This window comes from Pholcus phalangioides, unplaced genomic scaffold (genome assembly GCF_987345545.1).
Source record: "Pholcus phalangioides strain wild (caught in Gottingen) unplaced genomic scaffold, Ppha-v1.0 ptg000011l_1, whole genome shotgun sequence".
NCBI classification, from domain to species: Eukaryota; Metazoa; Arthropoda; class Arachnida; order Araneae; family Pholcidae; genus Pholcus; species Pholcus phalangioides.
The window spans coordinates 34,470,970-34,491,526 of record NW_028301604.1 but is presented as its reverse complement, the minus strand read 5'-3'; the positions used below and the strand labels follow the sequence as shown (position 1 = coordinate 34,491,526).

The 20,557-nt window shown below is 36.4% G+C and overlaps 2 protein-coding genes across 2 annotated transcripts in view; one reads left to right on the top strand and one right to left on the bottom strand.

Annotated features, from left to right (window-relative positions):
• The window catches only part of LOC149080371 (nucleolar protein 4), a 632,135-nt gene that overhangs the window by 496,849 nt on the left and 114,729 nt on the right, over positions 1–20,557 (bottom strand). The window lies entirely within an intron of this gene.
• Positions 6,880–8,914, top strand: LOC149080372 (uncharacterized). The gene is made up of 2 exons (XM_089238550.1): positions 6,880–7,268; positions 8,696–8,914. The coding sequence occupies exons 1-2, from the start codon at positions 7,110–7,112 to the stop codon at positions 8,912–8,914; spliced, it is 378 nt and encodes a 125-aa protein (XP_089094676.1). The 5' UTR covers positions 6,880–7,109.

The window sequence follows — 20,557 nt, the reverse complement described above, 5'->3', positions numbered from 1 at the left end:
ACCATTGGAACATATGATATTTTCGTTTAATGTAATTAGTAGGGGAGAATTGGGGCTCTGGGAACAATGGGTGCTGCCCTTTGCTGCCTACGAGAACAATGGGTGCTGCCCTTTGCTCCCACGCGATAAGGGATGCTGCTGCCCCGCGATAAGAGAATGACGAAGGTGAGGGACACTAGATGGCGCTTTACTGTTTTCTTTCCTAAATTAAATTGTTTTATTGGGGGTCATTATTAAATTAAAATTTTTTATGCCACGTCAGGGATCTTTCCCAAATTACATTTTTATTGGGGGTCATTATTAAATTAGAATTTTTTATGTCACACCACGGATCTTTACTGTTTTCTTTCCTAAATTAATTTTTTTATGTCTAAGAGGGGTTGTTCTTGAAATAAAATTTTTTCAGCCACAAGCCGTTCTTACTTTTTTTTTCATTGTCAAACCTTTCCTAAATTAAACTTTTTTTATGTCAGTTTTTCAATCTCAACAATGACGTCACCATCTGTATACCGGAGCTAACGAGAAAGAGAGGGCTATAGCACTCTATCAACTGGGTGCTACTTTTTTTCTCCCAATCATCCTAGAAAATTAAAGCTAATGACGGAAATTAAAGTTTCCAACATCATTAAATTATCGCATGATGTCTCATTTTCTAAGAGGGGTCGTTCTTAAATTATCGTTTTCTCCAACTTACTTTTTTTCAAACAGGTTTGATGAGGGCTTAAATTATTATTTTTTAAATAAAAAAATTATCGAGTTTAGCAAATACGATACCAAGGAACCTTTCCCAAATGAAATATATTTTATGCCACATTTTCTGAGGTAGTTATTCTAAAAGGGATCGTCATTAGATTATCGTTTGGAATTTTCTATCCCCAAGTGATGAGATTCTTTTCAAAGAGGGGTCATTCTTAAATCATAGTTTGTAAAAAAAAAAATTTTATCCCCATATTCAAATCTGACGTGATGCGATTTTCCACAAGCTCGTTTATAAATCAGCTAGTAAAAATGCATGTAACAAGTTCTTAAGGAACAATTTATTTGAATATAGCACCACTTTATTTTCGTATACGTCCTTCCAAAATTATCGTTTTCACTAATACACTCCGTAATGGGATTTTTTTTTTCAAAGAGGGGTTGTATCGCTCGAAAAACTTTTTTTGTGAAATTTGTCACAACTCTGACGTCACATCCAATCAATTTCACATGCCCATGATTTCAGGTCTTCACAAGGGTCGTTCTTGAATTATCGTTTACACGTCATTAAATTATCGTTCGGGTAAACTTTTCATGCTCTGACATGTTTTTACCATCCTGTAACTTTTCTTGAAATATGAGTTATTTTACCTAACTGAGAGAATTTTCCGAGCTGTAAAATAAAAGAGCTACCGCGCAAATGAATTACAAAGTCTTTTCTACAAATCAAGTTTTCATTTATTCTATATTTTAAATAATTTTCTTCAATCATGCATTTCAAATTTTTGTAATTAATCAAGCAATTTTCCGCGACGTTATGATTTTCCTACTGGAATTATAGCGATGTCATGAAAGTCAAGACATGATCGTAATAGATGCAATATGTTATGTTATCATGCAACTGTAGGCATTCGTGCCCAGCTGATAACCCATGGCGCATCCATGACGACTAAATATTTTTCCCTGCGAAATCATATCTTTTTTTTTAACTTCCGACTATAGCATCGATAATGTAGAACTCGTGTTCATCACTTCAGATTGGTGTGTGTGTGTTTTTTTGTTTTTTTTCGCTAGCTTCTATTATTTTTTTCAATGACATCCTCTCTAATGTTCTGGTTACAGTAACATAGTTTTTGTTGGAAGAGCTCTAATGCTGTTCTCCCATCTACTCTAAATCGAGATATCACACTTAGTACGAGAAGAAATTAAATAAATGTCGAACTAGCATAAAAAACTCTTGATCAGTATAGTTCATTCTTTCTTAATAGTCAACCAGCAGGCAGACTTTCTAGCTTTCATACAAAATAGTAATTTTTTTCAACATGCATTTGTTAATCTTAAAGAAACCCCCGCGACGTTTTAGTGGTCTCACAGTCAAATAGTGTGATAAGGTAAAATATTTTATCCGAATTTATATGATTTCATGAAGTAACAAAACATTAAAGGTAATCTTTCAACGAAGAGTCGAGAATCACTTACCAAGGTGGATGCTCATTCATCGTTTATTGAGACTGCAAAAAAAAAGTTAGCTTACATCGTTTAATACTAACTTCAACCTTTTACCTGCAAACTTGCGCATTTGTGAACATCGGGGAAAAAATAACAGCGATGAAGAAGATGCTATAGAAACAATAAAATCAAAAAGATAGTAATACCATGAGGCTATGAAATACTTTTAACATATATTTATTTTTATTGATTATTCTAGATAATTTCTTTGAATCGTATCATCTTCCACACAACTCAACATCATCATCACCGTGATTCATTAGTGGATCTCCATTTGGATTTGCCCGCAAGTTTCCATCCGCAAGAAGTTCTGGGTACAGCTGTGAATCTGATAATATCGGGGAAGTCGCCTCTGATGGTGAACTTGAGATGTCGATTAAAAGGACTTCATTGGCTGATTCACGATTATTCGCCCAATCTCGAACACGTTGTTGAGTCTAAAAAATGAAACATTTGGGGAAAAAACCATTTAATTTTAAAAAAATAGTTTAAGTATTAAATAATTTAAAGAATAATTTTGCTCTTTTTGAGTTTTCATACAAAAGATTTCAATTTTAGTGATGAGGATTATATAGACAACCGAAGAAAAGAACTTTTATTTATTTTTTGTTCCCCTATGAGATCACAAAACAGTTTATGAAACTATGACGGTGAAACTGAATAAATCATGCCGATCAAAAGACGTGTTGCACTTCGATAGTATGTTTAAAATGTTGATACTAATAGGAAAACAAAAATACTTTTTAGCATCGATTTTTATTTTTCTATTCAGCATAAAAATAGTTTAAGCCAAATTAAGTGTCAGGAATATAATGTTTATTACAACTGACTACGTTCGAGAAACTTTTAAAAATAGAGCAGTCTATACAAAACGTATGGTTTTAATCATAATTCAGAGATATTTTTGAGCTATTACGCATTATTTCCTCGAAATTAGCTTATTTTTATACTTTCGCTGAACATTGTATACTGAAAAACTAATGCATATAGTCATCTTTATACACTACGTGGCTATACTAGTTGTCAATGCAATGAATATGCTAAATATTTTCTGAAATATGTTAGTTTTTATGAAACAATACATGAACTTTGACAGAAAAGAATTTCAATATTTTATATTTAAACAGTTGTAAAATGCAACTGAACATACAGCCAGTTCATTGCACAGTTAGTATCATCTGAAACCACGACTAAAAATTTCATTAAAATATCGAACACACTTTTGAGGAAATGAGTTTTGCGCGCAGTTTAGTTACGAAAAACACGAATCTTCATGAAACACGTTTAAAAATTAGTTGAGATCTATACTCCGATTTAATTGACACAACTAAAATTTTTTTCAACACTTCACATGTATAAGAATAAAATAGTTACGTATTTCTATGAAAAAGAAAAGAATCGTCAATTTCCATGAAATTCGTCATTTGAAGATAGTCTGCAACCTTAAGTTCAGATCGAGAAACGCTCATAACGTTATATATATCGATCGCTAATAAATGAGAGATGCACATCACACACGGTTCTTATTTTTACCTTTAAAACCAAAAACAATCCAAACTCTCTTGGATAATTTTAACCGCTTGATGGATGTACATCATTCTTCACGCATATTTAAAATGCAGGTTTAACACTCCAATAAAGCCGAAACCACTGATAATTTTTTTTTTTTTTTATACTCTTCTAAATTTTTAAATTTTCATGTCAAGAAAGGATTGAAATTTTTATAATCAGAGACTAATTCAACCTCAATAGTCACAACAGGCGAAATGACCAAGACAGTCAAAATTAACAGGAAAACAATATAAAATAATTGTTTGATTTCACAATAAGAATCGATAAAACAGAATAATTTGAAAACTACTTACATCAATTTTCCTTTTTTTCGTTGATGAATTTCCCTCCTCAGGAGACCTTTTCATAGATGACTGGGCATTCCTTTCCAAGGCATCACACATCTCATGTAAGGATTCTATGCTCATTTCAAACTGAGCGAAGTCATTGAGTAAATCACACTCTTGCTGGATATTGTAAGAAAACCTAGAAAAATTCAGCTGAAATGTGAAGAAAATCGCTGTCACAGTGAGGTGAGTATCCCGACGTGCTCTTGGTATTTAAACTCTCTTATCAGTCAATGACGCATCATGACAAGTAACGCGGATAAAAGAATGAATACGGAAAGCCGTGACGTGGACTACAACATAATTTCAATTAGCAACTTCTTATCAAAAATATACTTCGAATCAATTTCACTCTGTCTTTTGAAAATATCACTATCTTCATAAATCCGTAATTGAAATAATTCAACCTCTCATAAGAAAGTCGCAACCAGACATGAAAAAAAGTTCTTTCGACTCCATTCTTGAATTGCCATATGAAGTAGTTGCATATTACCCGACACATGCGAGAACACTATGTATCGATCACATATTCAGAGACCCTCGCGAAGAATGGTAATGAAAATTTTAACAACTTTGAAGCTCAACGTGAAGAAAATCCCTCTTACTTGCGTCACTCAGATCACTGTATAGACTTTTTTCTTCTTCACATCTCTGTCTCTACACTCCACAAGCCAATATAGCGCATTTTTTTTAAATTAATTTTTTTTTTTCTGTTTAAACATTTTTTCAAATTTTTTTATAGTTTCAAACTCTTTCCCAGATCTAGTTCTTAAATTTTAACCACTCCCAAAACGCTAAAACTTTAGCTAAAGCACAATGGCTCAGCTGCTTTGGGTAATATGAACATGAAACCAGACGAAACATTCATCAGGGAATCTAATAGTATATAGGATCGAAGACCGAATTGCCGTTGCAAAGTTTTCGCTTTTTCTTCGCCCTTCACGAAAATCGTGTGATAATTTTCATCTATCCGGGTAACGTCTGCTACAACCATCTCGTACGGGTTAAAATCCAAATACCACACAAAGTTGTGCATGTTTCCACACACCCATGAAACCTGGGAGAATTCTCCATCACTTAAATCGTGAACACTAAATGGCGCTTTATAAATGCTATGATATGTTTCATCTGTTTCCAAGAAACTTAATTCCTTAGTAATAAATACTCGCGAACTTAACCTATAACCCTAGTCATCTAACACGCATGCCATAGCAAACAGGAAGAAATTTACTTACTCATAGAGTGTAGCGAAAGAGATGGAAAATCTAAGTGCACTAGCTGGAATCAAACGAAAGAAATGAGGTGATTACAGTTTATCAGACACCAGTTCAAATAAACTTAGATTAGACCAAGTTGAGGATTTCCGCTCGTATAGAATTATGCTAAAATATCATAGTTCAACTAATTTGGGGGGGGGTGATGTTTTACGCCGCGATTGCAGCCGTAGTTAACATGGCAACCTAAATGGCTCAGAATAGAGGCACTAGTTAGTCAGCCACATGAGTGTTTGCCCATCCTTACGCCTCCTCTTTGATTCATATACCAATGTGTGTGAGCTGTTGGTTTCACTTGATTATCACACACATTGGTATATGAATCAAAGAGGAGGCGTAAGGATGGGCAAACACTCATGTGGCTGACTAACTAGTGCCTCTATTCTGAGCCATTTAGGTTGCCATGTTAACTACGGCTGCAATCGCGGCGTAAAACATCACCCCCCCCCCAAATTAGTTGAACTATGATATTTTAGCATAATTCTATACGAGCGGAAATCCTCAACTTGGTCTAATCTAAGTTTATTTGAACTGGTGTCTGATAAACTGTAATCACCTCATTTCTTTCGTTTGATTCCAGCTAGTGCACTTAGATTTTCCATCTCTTTCGCTACACTCTATGAGTAAGTAAATTTCTTCCTGTTTGCTATGGCATGCGTGTTAGATGACTAGGGTTATAGGTTAAGTTCGCGAGTATTTATTACTAAGGAATTAAGTTTCTTGGAAACAGATGAAACATATCATAGCATTTATAAAGCGCCATTTAGTGTTCACGATTTAAGTGATGGAGAATTCTCCCAGGTTTCATGGGTGTGTGGAAACATGCACAACTTTGTGTGGTATTTGGATTTTAACCCGTACGAGATGGTTGTAGCAGACGTTACCCGGATAGATGAAAATTATCACACGATTTTCGTGAAGGGCGAAGAAAAAGCGAAAACTTTGCAACGGCAATTCGGTCTTCGATCCTATATACTATTAGATTCCCTGATGAATGTTTCGTCTGGTTTCATGTTCATATTACCCAAAGCAGCTGAGCCATTGTGCTTTAGCTAAAGTTTTAGCGTTTTGGGAGTGGTTAAAATTTAAGAACTAGATCTGGGAAAGAGTTTGAAACTATAAAAAAATTTGAAAAAATGTTTAAACAGAAAAAAAAAAATTAATTTAAAAAAAATGCGCTATATTGGCTTGTGGAGTGTAGAGACAGAGATGTGAAGAAGAAAAAAGTCTATACAGTGATCTGAGTGACGCAAGTAAGAGGGATTTTCTTCACGTTGAGCTTCAAAGTTGTTAAAATTTTCATTACCATTCTTCGCGAGGGTCTCTGAATATGTGATCGATACATAGTGTTCTCGCATGTGTCGGGTAATATGCAACTACTTCATATGGCAATTCAAGAATGGAGTCGAAAGAACTTTTTTTCATGTCTGGTTGCGACTTTCTTATGAGAGGTTGAATTATTTCAATTACGGATTTATGAAGATAGTGATATTTTCAAAAGACAGAGTGAAATTGATTCGAAGTATATTTTTGATAAGAAGTTGCTAATTGAAATTATGTTGTAGTCCACGTCACGGCTTTCCGTATTCATTCTTTTATCCGCGTTACTTGTCATGATGCGTCATTGACTGATAAGAGAGTTTAAATACCAAGAGCACGTCGGGATACTCACCTCACTGTGACAGCGATTTTCTTCACATTTCAGCTGAATTTTTCTAGGTTTTCTTACAATATGCAGCAAGAGTGTGATTTACTCAATGACTTCGCTCAGTTTGAAATGAGCATAGAATCCTTACATGAGATGTGTGATGCCTTGGAAGGGAATGCCCAGTCATCTATGAAAAGGTCTCCTGAGGAGGGAAATTCATCAACGAAAAAAAGGAAAATTGATGTAAGTAGTTTTCAAATTATTCTGTTTTATCGATTCTTATTGTGAAATCAAACAATTATTTTATATTGTTTTCCTGTTAATTTTGACTGTCTTGGTCATTTCGCCTGTTGTGACTATTGAGGTTGAATTAGTCTCTGATTATAAAAATTTCAATCCTTTCTTGACATGAAAATTTAAAAATTTAGAAGAGTATAAAAAAAAAAAAAATTATCAGTGGTTTCGGCTTTATTGGAGTGTTAAACCTGCATTTTAAATATGCGTGAAGAATGATGTACATCCATCAAGCGGTTAAAATTATCCAAGAGAGTTTGGATTGTTTTTGGTTTTAAAGGTAAAAATAAGAACCGTGTGTGATGTGCATCTCTCATTTATTAGCGATCGATATATATAACGTTATGAGCGTTTCTCGATCTGAACTTAAGGTTGCAGACTATCTTCAAATGACGAATTTCATGGAAATTGACGATTCTTTTCTTTTTCATAGAAATACGTAACTATTTTATTCTTATACATGTGAAGTGTTGAAAAAAATTTTAGTTGTGTCAATTAAATCGGAGTATAGATCTCAACTAATTTTTAAACGTGTTTCATGAAGATTCGTGTTTTTCGTAACTAAACTGCGCGCAAAACTCATTTCCTCAAAAGTGTGTTCGATATTTTAATGAAATTTTTAGTCGTGGTTTCAGATGATACTAACTGTGCAATGAACTGGCTGTATGTTCAGTTGCATTTTACAACTGTTTAAATATAAAATATTGAAATTCTTTTCTGTCAAAGTTCATGTATTGTTTCATAAAAACTAACATATTTCAGAAAATATTTAGCATATTCATTGCATTGACAACTAGTATAGCCACGTAGTGTATAAAGATGACTATATGCATTAGTTTTTCAGTATACAATGTTCAGCGAAAGTATAAAAATAAGCTAATTTCGAGGAAATAATGCGTAATAGCTCAAAAATATCTCTGAATTATGATTAAAACCATACGTTTTGTATAGACTGCTCTATTTTTAAAAGTTTCTCGAACGTAGTCAGTTGTAATAAACATTATATTCCTGACACTTAATTTGGCTTAAACTATTTTTATGCTGAATAGAAAAATAAAAATCGATGCTAAAAAGTATTTTTGTTTTCCTATTAGTATCAACATTTTAAACATACTATCGAAGTGCAACACGTCTTTTGATCGGCATGATTTATTCAGTTTCACCGTCATAGTTTCATAAACTGTTTTGTGATCTCATAGGGGAACAAAAAATAAATAAAAGTTCTTTTCTTCGGTTGTCTATATAATCCTCATCACTAAAATTGAAATCTTTTGTATGAAAACTCAAAAAGAGCAAAATTATTCTTTAAATTATTTAATACTTAAACTATTTTTTTAAAATTAAATGGTTTTTTCCCCAAATGTTTCATTTTTTAGACTCAACAACGTGTTCGAGATTGGGCGAATAATCGTGAATCAGCCAATGAAGTCCTTTTAATCGACATCTCAAGTTCACCATCAGAGGCGACTTCCCCGATATTATCAGATTCACAGCTGTACCCAGAACTTCTTGCGGATGGAAACTTGCGGGCAAATCCAAATGGAGATCCACTAATGAATCACGGTGATGATGATGTTGAGTTGTGTGGAAGATGATACGATTCAAAGAAATTATCTAGAATAATCAATAAAAATAAATATATGTTAAAAGTATTTCATAGCCTCATGGTATTACTATCTTTTTGATTTTATTGTTTCTATAGCATCTTCTTCATCGCTGTTATTTTTTCCCCGATGTTCACAAATGCGCAAGTTTGCAGGTAAAAGGTTGAAGTTAGTATTAAACGATGTAAGCTAACTTTTTTTTTGCAGTCTCAATAAACGATGAATGAGCATCCACCTTGGTAAGTGATTCTCGACTCTTCGTTGAAAGATTACCTTTAATGTTTTGTTACTTCATGAAATCATATAAATTCGGATAAAATATTTTACCTTATCACACTATTTGACTGTGAGACCACTAAAACGTCGCGGGGGTTTCTTTAAGATTAACAAATGCATGTTGAAAAAAATTACTATTTTGTATGAAAGCTAGAAAGTCTGCCTGCTGGTTGACTATTAAGAAAGAATGAACTATACTGATCAAGAGTTTTTTATGCTAGTTCGACATTTATTTAATTTCTTCTCGTACTAAGTGTGATATCTCGATTTAGAGTAGATGGGAGAACAGCATTAGAGCTCTTCCAACAAAAACTATGTTACTGTAACCAGAACATTAGAGAGGATGTCATTGAAAAAAATAATAGAAGCTAGCGAAAAAAAACAAAAAAACACACACACACCAATCTGAAGTGATGAACACGAGTTCTACATTATCGATGCTATAGTCGGAAGTTAAAAAAAAAGATATGATTTCGCAGGGAAAAATATTTAGTCGTCATGGATGCGCCATGGGTTATCAGCTGGGCACGAATGCCTACAGTTGCATGATAACATAACATATTGCATCTATTACGATCATGTCTTGACTTTCATGACATCGCTAAAATTCCAGTAGGAAAATCATAACGTCGCGGAAAATTGCTTGATTAATTACAAAAATTTGAAATGCATGATTGAAGAAAATTATTTAAAATATAGAATAAATGAAAACTTGATTTGTAGAAAAGACTTTGTAATTCATTTGCGCGGTAGCTCTTTTATTTTACAGCTCGGAAAATTCTCTCAGTTAGGTAAAATAACTCATATTTCAAGAAAAGTTACAGGATGGTAAAAACATGTCAGAGCATGAAAAGTTTACCCGAACGATAATTTAATGACGTGTAAACGATAATTCAAGAACGACCCTTGTGAAGACCTGAAATCATGGGCATGTGAAATTGATTGGATGTGACGTCAGAGTTGTGACAAATTTCACAAAAAAAGTTTTTCGAGCGATACAACCCCTCTTTGAAAAAAAAAATCCCATTACGGAGTGTATTAGTGAAAACGATAATTTTGGAAGGACGTATACGAAAATAAAGTGGTGCTATATTCAAATAAATTGTTCCTTAAGAACTTGTTACATGCATTTTTACTAGCTGATTTATAAACGAGCTTGTGGAAAATCGCATCACGTCAGATTTGAATATGGGGATAAAATTTTTTTTTTTACAAACTATGATTTAAGAATGACCCCTCTTTGAAAAGAATCTCATCACTTGGGGATAGAAAATTCCAAACGATAATCTAATGACGATCCCTTTTAGAATAACTACCTCAGAAAATGTGGCATAAAATATATTTCATTTGGGAAAGGTTCCTTGGTATCGTATTTGCTAAACTCGATAATTTTTTTATTTAAAAAATAATAATTTAAGCCCTCATCAAACCTGTTTGAAAAAAAGTAAGTTGGAGAAAACGATAATTTAAGAACGACCCCTCTTAGAAAATGAGACATCATGCGATAATTTAATGATGTTGGAAACTTTAATTTCCGTCATTAGCTTTAATTTTCTAGGATGATTGGGAGAAAAAAAGTAGCACCCAGTTGATAGAGTGCTATAGCCCTCTCTTTCTCGTTAGCTCCGGTATACAGATGGTGACGTCATTGTTGAGATTGAAAAACTGACATAAAAAAAGTTTAATTTAGGAAAGGTTTGACAATGAAAAAAAAAGTAAGAACGGCTTGTGGCTGAAAAAATTTTATTTCAAGAACAACCCCTCTTAGACATAAAAAAATTAATTTAGGAAAGAAAACAGTAAAGATCCGTGGTGTGACATAAAAAATTCTAATTTAATAATGACCCCCAATAAAAATGTAATTTGGGAAAGATCCCTGACGTGGCATAAAAAATTTTAATTTAATAATGACCCCCAATAAAACAATTTAATTTAGGAAAGAAAACAGTAAAGCGCCATCTAGTGTCCCTCACCTTCGTCATTCTCTTATCGCGGGGCAGCAGCATCCCTTATCGCGTGGGAGCAAAGGGCAGCACCCATTGTTCTCGTAGGCAGCAAAGGGCAGCACCCATTGTTCCCAGAGCCCCAATTCTCCCCTACTAATTACATTAAACGAAAATATCATATGTTCCAATGGTCGCTAATTTTTTTGTGAGCTAATGGCCCTTTGTACCGTATTTCCTTCTCGTGCCCCCCCCCCATCTTTCCCCAGGATCTTCTACCCCGGGTGGGGCACTGTTTCCCTTGTTGGTCGAAAATTGAACTGCAGCTTAATCCCATTATAGCAAACTTCCAAGAGACCGGAGAAATCACTTCGTTACAAAGAAATTTCCTTGTAAAGGAATTCCGGGTTGTTGCCGTTGTGCCTATGTAAACTGTTGTGGGAGGTTAGAAAAGTTTTCGTTGGAACGAGATTTTCACTGTAACGGTATTCGTTAAAACGGGGTTAGACTGTATTTGTTTTACTTCATTAATCTCCCCATGGTCTCATTGAGATATCCTGAAAATTTGGATGTACTCTGTTAAGCAGGTTTTGAGGAAAAACTACTCCAAGTACGAGAACTTAAACTGTAATTTCCCATTATGTAATTATTTGCACTCTAAACCGGAGGTCCTCAACCTTTTTCTAGTTGTGAGCACTGGCTGTACCCATCATCGAAAGAAGAGCACCCTTACAAGTTTGATCATACGTATGCATGAAAAATTAGGATGATTTTAATCCTCGAATGCAATTTGAACGAGGTAATTTGATTGAAACGTCGATGGAATTCTAGCAAGCAATTATTGGACAGGAGCTTCGAGAACTCCAGTTGCTTCAGGTAGCACCGTGGTGCTCGCGAGCAACAGGTTGAAGATGCCTGTTCTAAACCATTATACTACATCTGGTCATGTAGGCCCTATGTGAACAAGAAGCCCAGGGTCACGCGAATATGGGTGGCTTTAAGATGGCCTTGGTCCCACGAACAGCTTTGCTGAGTTCGCAAAGTAGTCCCTTCTTTCTGATGTACACCCCAAACCCAAAACAGAAGTTCTCGAGGTGTGGGTCGCTTTTTCTGGGAATGTTCGGCATTATCGCTCGGAAGGACGTCACGACGACTTTGCATTGCCGTGAACCCCTGCAGTGCTTTGGAATGGCTCTTGCTATTCTTACGAGCAGGCCGAAGAAGCCGCGAGTGGCAAAAGTTTCAAGAACCCCTGCCAAGGTCTTGGGAAAACGAATGGTCTTTTAAAAAAAGGGACTTCGCGAAACATAAAACATATTTCGTGGAACCTGTCAACTCGGACATCTCCTACATGGGGCAACTTTGAAAGGCACCGTCATAATCCTACAACACAGAATGTCGGCCGGCAATACCGAACGGATTAATTTAATTGTAATGGAACCGTAGAGGTGTCCACTTCAGACAGGTTTTGGTATCAGTAAGCCAATCTGAAGCCGCAGCTACGATTATTATTGGAACGCGTGAGGGCGCTTGCACAGTGTTGCAGTACATTACTAATCATATTTTATCCATCTCATTTCTTATTTACCAGTTCCATTAGTCAGCTGTGTCAACGAAATTTTTTTGTGCCACCATGTCTTCAGCAGATTCTGATTCGTTAATGGCTACGATAGTTATTCCGAAAAAATCATAAGCGCGGTTGAAAAAAGACCAGCTTTATATGACAAAAATATGTTATTTAAATAGTTTTTTTATAATATATGTTATTTAAATCAATTATGATGATTCCAGTCATGATATATAAAAAAAATTGTGCGATTTGGTCACGAATCGTAAAAGCATCAAAAATGGGTCAACTTGTAGGTTGTCTTTCTTTAACTTTGAATTAATTTCAAACGGCAAATATTGTTACAGAAAATTAAATTCCATTACATGGATATTTTTATTAGTATATACAGTAAAACCCCTCCTTTTTGTGAACACGGACAGGACAAAAAAATTAAATACATGTAAAATGGGTGACCGTTAAAAAGAGGTTTGAAATTCATACTTTTATATTTATATATTATATTTATATATTATCATAATTTATATATTATACAACTGTAAATTATTATTTGTCCGTAAAAGAGGGAGTATCCGTTAAGAGGGGGTTTTACTGCAATGCAGCTTATGAGCACGAATTCGCATGCTAACTGGAGCCAACTTCAGCTTGGCGAAAATAATTTAGCCAATCCCGAGATGTCACGTGACATTAAAAAATAAAAAAACCCCGGTTGCTAACAGCAGTGTGTGTTTCACGCAAAATTCCACGGTTGCTGATAAGATCAACCGCGCCAGCCGAACCGTAGTGTGCCGGCAGCCTTAGGTGCTTGACAGTGCAAATAACTAATGGACACGTGTATAGATAAAACAAGCCGGCAGAACAAGACCTACAGGGTGAAAAAAAAATTTTTTTTGCTAGTTTTTTAAGAAAGCAATCAGTAAAAGGTTTCCGTTTAAGGCTGCCGGCACACTACGGTTCGGCTGGCGCGGTTGATCTTATCAGCAACCGTGAAATTTTGCATGAAAAACACACTGCTGTTAGCAACCGGGTTTTTTTATTTTTTTATGTCACGTGACATCTCGGGATTGGCCAAATTATTTTCGTCAAGCTGAAGTTGGCTCCAGTTAGCATGCAAATTCGTGCTCATAAGCTGCATTGCAGTAAAACCCCGTCTTAACGGATACTCCCTCTTTTACGGACAAATAATAATTTACAGATGTATAATATAAAAACATGAATTTCAAACCTCTTTTTAACGGTCACCCATTTTACATGTATTTAATTTTTTTGTTCTGTCCGTGTTCACAAAAAGGAGGGGGTTTTACTGTATATACTAATAAAAATATTCATGTAATGAAATTTAATTTTCTGTAACAATATTTGCCATTTGAAATTAATTCAGAGTTGAAGAAAGACAGCCTACAAGTTGACCCATTTTTGATGCTTTTACGATTCGTGACCAAATCGCACAAATTTTTTTATATATGATGACTGGAATCATCATAATTAATTTAAATAACATATATATTAAAAAACTATTTAAGTAACATATTTTTGAAGTTTTGGCTTGAAGAAAATTATTGGCCATGAATTTAGCACGTTTTTCTTTGTAATTAAAGTAAATTTCCAATTAATTAAATTTCTAAATAATGGAAATTAAGCACAACAATTGTGATTTTGGGAAACCCCATATGACCAAAAGAAAGTCAAGGAAAAAATGATTTTCTCCTGTTTAAAAAAAATATATATTTCTTTTGATGGTCAGGAAAAAAAATTCAAATAGGAAATCGGAATGAAATTTCTGAAAATTTCATGTTTTAAAAACTGTAAAAAATCAAATTTTTTTAAAAAAACATTCTGATACTCATTAGACCTTTTAGTTCCCAAAAATGTTCATTTGGTGTGATTCAAGTATTACGTCAGCATCGAGGGGGGGCGGGGTTTCGGATTTGCGGACATTTGATGACAAAGGGGCGAGGGGGGTTTCAAGGTCACTTACATCATCAACCACCCCCTTATACGAAATTATTTACATGCTTCACACTAAATCTCTTTCCAGACACAGATTTATGGCTTCGCCACGTGCTGGCTATTCGAATTGCTCTGCCCCCTATTCACGTTATAATTTAAAGTTCTTGACCACGAATTACTCAAATTTGCCGCCCCTCTGAACTTGCTACCCCGGCCCGCTTTACACCCTGTACATACGACATCAGGGCCGCAACTAGGGAGGAGCAGGTGGGACTGGTGCCAGGGTCGTCTTAAGAGTATTATGGGGCCCCCGGGCCAAGTGGTTTTTAGGAGGCCCTACATGGTATATCCTTGAAAATTTCAATCGTATCTCATGTTTGGAAGGCCCCTCTTCTCTTGAGGCACCCGGGCCGTGCTCGGGTGGGCCCATGCGTTAAGACGGCACTGACTGATGCTCCGAACTCCGAGCCAGACAGGAGCGCAAATGTTAATTTCATCTCTCCTTCAATATTAAAAGGGGGCGCCAAAATGCGTGCTTGCCCCGGCTGACCACGCATGTCGTTGTGGCCCTGTACATCAGTATGTATGTTGCAAGGTTTAAGGTACATACAGGGCCGCAGCTGGATACTTTTTTAACTGGAGCTAGCAAGCTTTTGGCGTCCCCGTGTAAGGAAAGGTTAGGAGTGGTGTTAAAGGGGCAATTCGGCGCCCCCTCTAGTTCAGCACTCGATACAGTGGACCCGCTCTCCCTAGTTGCGGCTTTGTAAATCAAAAACAGCTTGAAAAGAACGGTAGGTGTGAAAATTGTCTTAGTGCACTCTTCGATATTACCCGCATACAACGTTTTGCCTAGATCAGCGGTGGAAACGCCTAACTTTTTATCTTTTGCTCCCAACACAAGATGGAGTTGATGTCAACTTTCGCTTTTCTTTTCTTGTGTATTTCTTATTATTATTATGTCTCTCTCCCTGACTAAGGAGAAAAATGTGTAAGAGTGTATGTAACAACCCTCCAGTGGGAGGTTGTCTTATGTTAGTCCCCTGCGTGTTATTGCGCGCATTATTGAATCACCCTTCTCACAGAATTAAAATTTGTTGAGTTTAAAAACACAGGTGTGTGTTTGAGTTCATGGTAATGACCATGGCCGTTGGTCCGTCGTCGCAGGAGCACCAGTGAACCTATAGATTGATATTTGATTAGTGAATCGAGCATCAGTGAACCTATAGATTGATAGTTGATTAGTGAATCAGCTCAACTTCGGATACTTTGGATACTCAACTTTTCTACACAAGAAACTGTAAGTAGAATTTCACCAAATTCATATTTCGATTCGCACAATGGCGAATTTAACTGTGTTGAGTCGACGTAAGGGCAACGTCAAGGCCCAAATCACCAGACTTGATAAATTCTTGTCAGATAATGAAAGTGCTAGTGAGGCAGTAATTAAATGTAAAAAAGAAACATTAAACACGACAAAAAACAATTTTGAAGAGTTGAAATTGAAATATTATGAAGTGTTAAAAGATGATGAGTTCGAAGTTCTAAATTTAGAGCTCTGTGAAATTGAAGAAAAATTAGAGGACATTGAAATCCGTTTGAATTTGTTGAGTTTCGTTCCCAGTAAAATCGAAACTAATACTTCTAAGCAAAACGTAAAACTGCCAGAAATTCCCCTGCCACAATTTAGTGGTAAATATGAAGAGTGGACCTTGTTCAAAAATCAATTCAATTCTCTGATCACCGAAAATATTAACCTTTCCGATGTACAGAAACTGTATTATTTACAAGCTGCCTTGAAAGGTGAAGCTAGACAAGTTCAAAGCATTGAAGACACCTTTGATTCATTATTCTCTGCACTAGAGAAACGGTTTGAAAACAAACGTTTGATTGTTGATACGCATATCAATGCCTTAATTTTAATCCCTAAAATCACCCAAGAGTCGGCTAAAGATTTGAGAGCCTTGCTAGACAACGTTCTAAAGCACCTGAGAGCATTAAACATTGCAAATCTTAAGACAGATGCTCTGAGTGAAGTAATATTATCCAATTTAATTCTCAGAAAATTGGACAGAGAAACAAGAAAACAATTTGAAATGACCCTAGAATCTACAGAAATTCCTAGTTGGGACAGTTTGATTTCATTTTTGGAAAGCAGATGTCAATTTTTGGAAGGTATCACGCGAACCATTCCCGTCCGTGAGCCTCGCAATTCACCTATAAATAAATCGAGGACCTTTGCTGTAAAATCCTCTAACTACGGGAAATCATGTCCTGTATGCAAATTAGAACACTCCATATATAATTGTTCTGAGTTTCATAAGCTAAGCACAAATGAGAGGCAAAATATAGTGAAAAAGAAACACCTGTGTTTCAATTGTTTAAATGACTCCCATACAGTAAATGAATGTATGTCCAAGGGCTGTAACATCTGTGGTTACAAACATCACACCCTCCTTCATAGAGTTAAAAGAAATGACTCGTTAGAAGACAAAACAAAAAAAGAAGGAAAGTCGCCTTCGCAAGCATCAAACGTACTCCCGCTTGCTGATAAACAATCCGATGAGATGGGGGAAGTCAGTCACACATCGACCCTCATAAACAGCACTCCTCGACAAGTGACGAATAACTACGTTCTTCTGGCTACAGCAGTGGTATACGTGAGGGATTCACGAGGTTGTTTACAACCATGTAGAGCGCTGTTGGATAGTGCATCGCAGTCAAGCTTTGTCACTACCGAATGCGCAAAGAGACTTGGGCTGAAAAGAAATAAAACTTTCGTCGCTGTGTCTGGGTTGAGCGGCTTACCAGTAAACATAAACCAGAAACTGCATGTGGTAATTTCATCTTCAGATGACAAGTTTAGGCGCTCATTGGAGTTGCTAATAGTTCCGAAAGTGATGGGTTTCAGTCCTTCCAGATATATCAACAAATCTGAAGTTTCCCCTCCAGAGAATATACGGCTAGCAGATCCCGACTTTAATGTTCCGAATAGAATCGACATTTTATTGGGTGCCGAAATATTCTTTGAGATTTTATGCGAACATCGGATTACCACATCTAAAATATCGTTGCAAGAAACTGTTTTTGGTTGGATAGTTTGCGGTGCGGTGCAAAACCAAACCGAAAGTAATGTGCGATATTGTCACTTATCAAATGAATTAGAACATTTAGATAACACCTTGAAAAGATTCTGGAACTTAGAATCCATAAACGAAAACAAGCTTATTGAAAGTACTGAGGCATTTCTTTGTGAAAAGCATTTTTGTGAGACTCATTCCAGAAATGAGGCAGGTAGATATGTAGTGCAACTACCTCTTAAATCAGATCAAACACAATTGGGAGATTCTTTGGCTATGGCTAGTAGAAGATTGAACGCAACGTGCAAACGACTAGACAAGGATGAAGATATGAAAAAGCTTTACGTGTCCTTCATGAAGGAGTATGAGGATTTGGGACACATGGAAGAACTCACCTCTGTTGCAGTTCATCACAACACCTACTATATGCCACATCATGGCGTTCACCGACCTGATAGTGCGAGTACAAAACTTCGCGTTGTCTTTGATGCATCAGCCGTCTCTTCTTCAGGGGTGTCTCTTAACAATTTGCTCATGAATGGTGGAACTATTCAACAGGATTTATTCTCAATTATGATGAGATTTCGTCAACATAGATATGCTTTCACCGCCGACATTGTCAAAATGTATCGGCAAATTCTGGTTGAATCCAGCCATTGTGATTTGCAGAGAATCGTGTGGAAAGAAAATCTGAACGATCCTGTTAAGGTGTTTAGATTATTGACTGTCACCTACGATACAACTTGTGCTCCGTATTTAGCTACACGTGTGCTGAAACAACTTGCGCTAGACGAACAATCTCGATTTCCTTATGCGTCCAAGATTGCACTCTCGGACTTTTATGTGGATGACATCTTGTCTGGTGCACATGAGCTACATGACGCCCTAGAGCTTCAGCGTCAATTGATACAGATGCTCAAAACTTGTGGAATGACACTTCACAAGTGGTGTTCCAATTCGACACTGCTAAACGCAGTCAACCATGGCGAGAATGGATACAGTTTCGATGCCAAGGACAATGCCACTGTGAAAACGTTGGGCTTGGCTTGGAATCCCCAAAAGGACTATTTCACGTTCAAGGTAAGCTCAAACCTATCTTCCGATTACACCAAACGCACCGTTCTCTCGGATATAGCGAGACCGTTTGACCCATTGGGTTTGCTAGGGCCTATCATAGTTAAGGCAAAAATATTCATGCAGCGTTTGTGGCTGTTGAAATTGGACTGGAATAATACGCTTCCAAAAAAGGAAGCAACCGAATGGTGCAAGTTTATTACTGCCCTGCATGTTGTTAATGATGTATGCATTGATCGTTATTGCTTATCTGGTGAAGGTCACTCAATTGAAATACATGGATTCGCCGATGCTTCTTCTGAGGCTTATGGCGCAGCAGTTTACGTGCGGTGTCTTTCTGAAAATGTGTACAATGTTAAGCTTTTGTGTAGTAAGTCAAGAGTGGCTCCACTCAAGGTGACTACTATACCTCGTTTGGAATTGTGTGCAGCAGTGCTGCTGTCCAAATTGATCAGTAAAGTCGTAGAATCTCTAAGGTTAGACCTTAAGAAAATTATTTTGTGGTCAGATTCAAAAATTGTTCTGGCATGGATCAACACCTCACCTCATTTGTTGAAAACTTTTGTAGCCAATAGAGTGGCAGTTATTCAGGAAATAACTAGTGGGTATAAGTGGTACCACGTTAGATCCGAAGACAATCCAGCAGATCTGGTGTCACGTGGCTTGTCTCCTGACAAATTAATTCACAATGAATTGTGGTGGAGCGGTCCTGATTATTTGAGATCAGAACTTAGTTTTGATTTGGATCCACCTACGTTGGCACAAGAGGATGAGACATTTGCGAGTGAATTCAAGAAATCCGTTGAACATTCATTGGTAGCAAGTGTTGATGATGTTATAACACCCATAATAACGAAAGCCAGCAGATACACAGCCATCATTAAAATAGTTGCTTACGTGCTTAGATTTTGTTCTAATGCCAGATCTAAGACAGATAAAAAATCAGGTCCACTCACTGCCCAAGAACTTGACGTGGCAAGAATAAAAATAATTCAGACAGTTCAAAGAGAATTCGGTGAGGAATTGAGGAACTTGAAGCAAGGGGCTCAAGTCTTCACTAAAAGCAAATTGAAAAATCTCAATCCTTTCATGGATCAGAAAGGATTGCTTCGCGTTGGTGGTCGCATAAATGAAGCAGACATTTCGTACAATCAAAAACACCAGATAATTCTACCAGCCAAACACCGACTAACGAGACTGATTTTCGAATACTATCACCGTAAACACCTGCATGTAGGTTCTCAAACCTTACTGCATCTCGTTCGCCAAACTTTTTGGGTTGTTGGTGCAAGAAACCTTGCAAGAAAAGTAGTTCATGAGTGTGTAACATGCTTCCGTGCACAACCGACCACTCTTGAGCAAATAATGGGCAACTTGCCTAAGGAAAGAGTAAACAGAACTTTTCCATTCAACGTTTGTGGAGTAGATTTTTGTGGCCCATTCTACGTAAAATTCAAGGGTCAGAGAAGGGGTCAATTGCATAAAATATATGTTGCTTTATTCGTGTGTTTCGTGACTAAAGCAATCCACCTAGAATTCGTGTCAGATTTGACAGCAGACGCATTTATTGCATGTCTAAAGAGGTTTTTTGCTAGACGTGGAAAATGCTCATCAATATTCAGCGATAATGGCACTAATTTCGTCGGTGCCAACACAGAGTTGAAACGTCTTCATCAGATGGTTGTGAAACCTGATGAATCTGTGGCTAATTTTTTCGCCTTCGAGGAAATCACATGGAATTTCCTAC

Bases quoted from the DNA above. Each gene is read 5' to 3' on its own strand.
- LOC149080372 (XM_089238550.1), top strand. From the start codon at position 7,110: ATGCAGCAAGAGTGTGATTTACTCAATGACTTCGCTCAGTTTGAAATG. The intron at 7,269-8,695 runs GTAAGTAGTTTT...TTCATTTTTTAG, and splicing joins CGAAAAAAAGGAAAATTGAT to ACTCAACAACGTGTTCGAGA.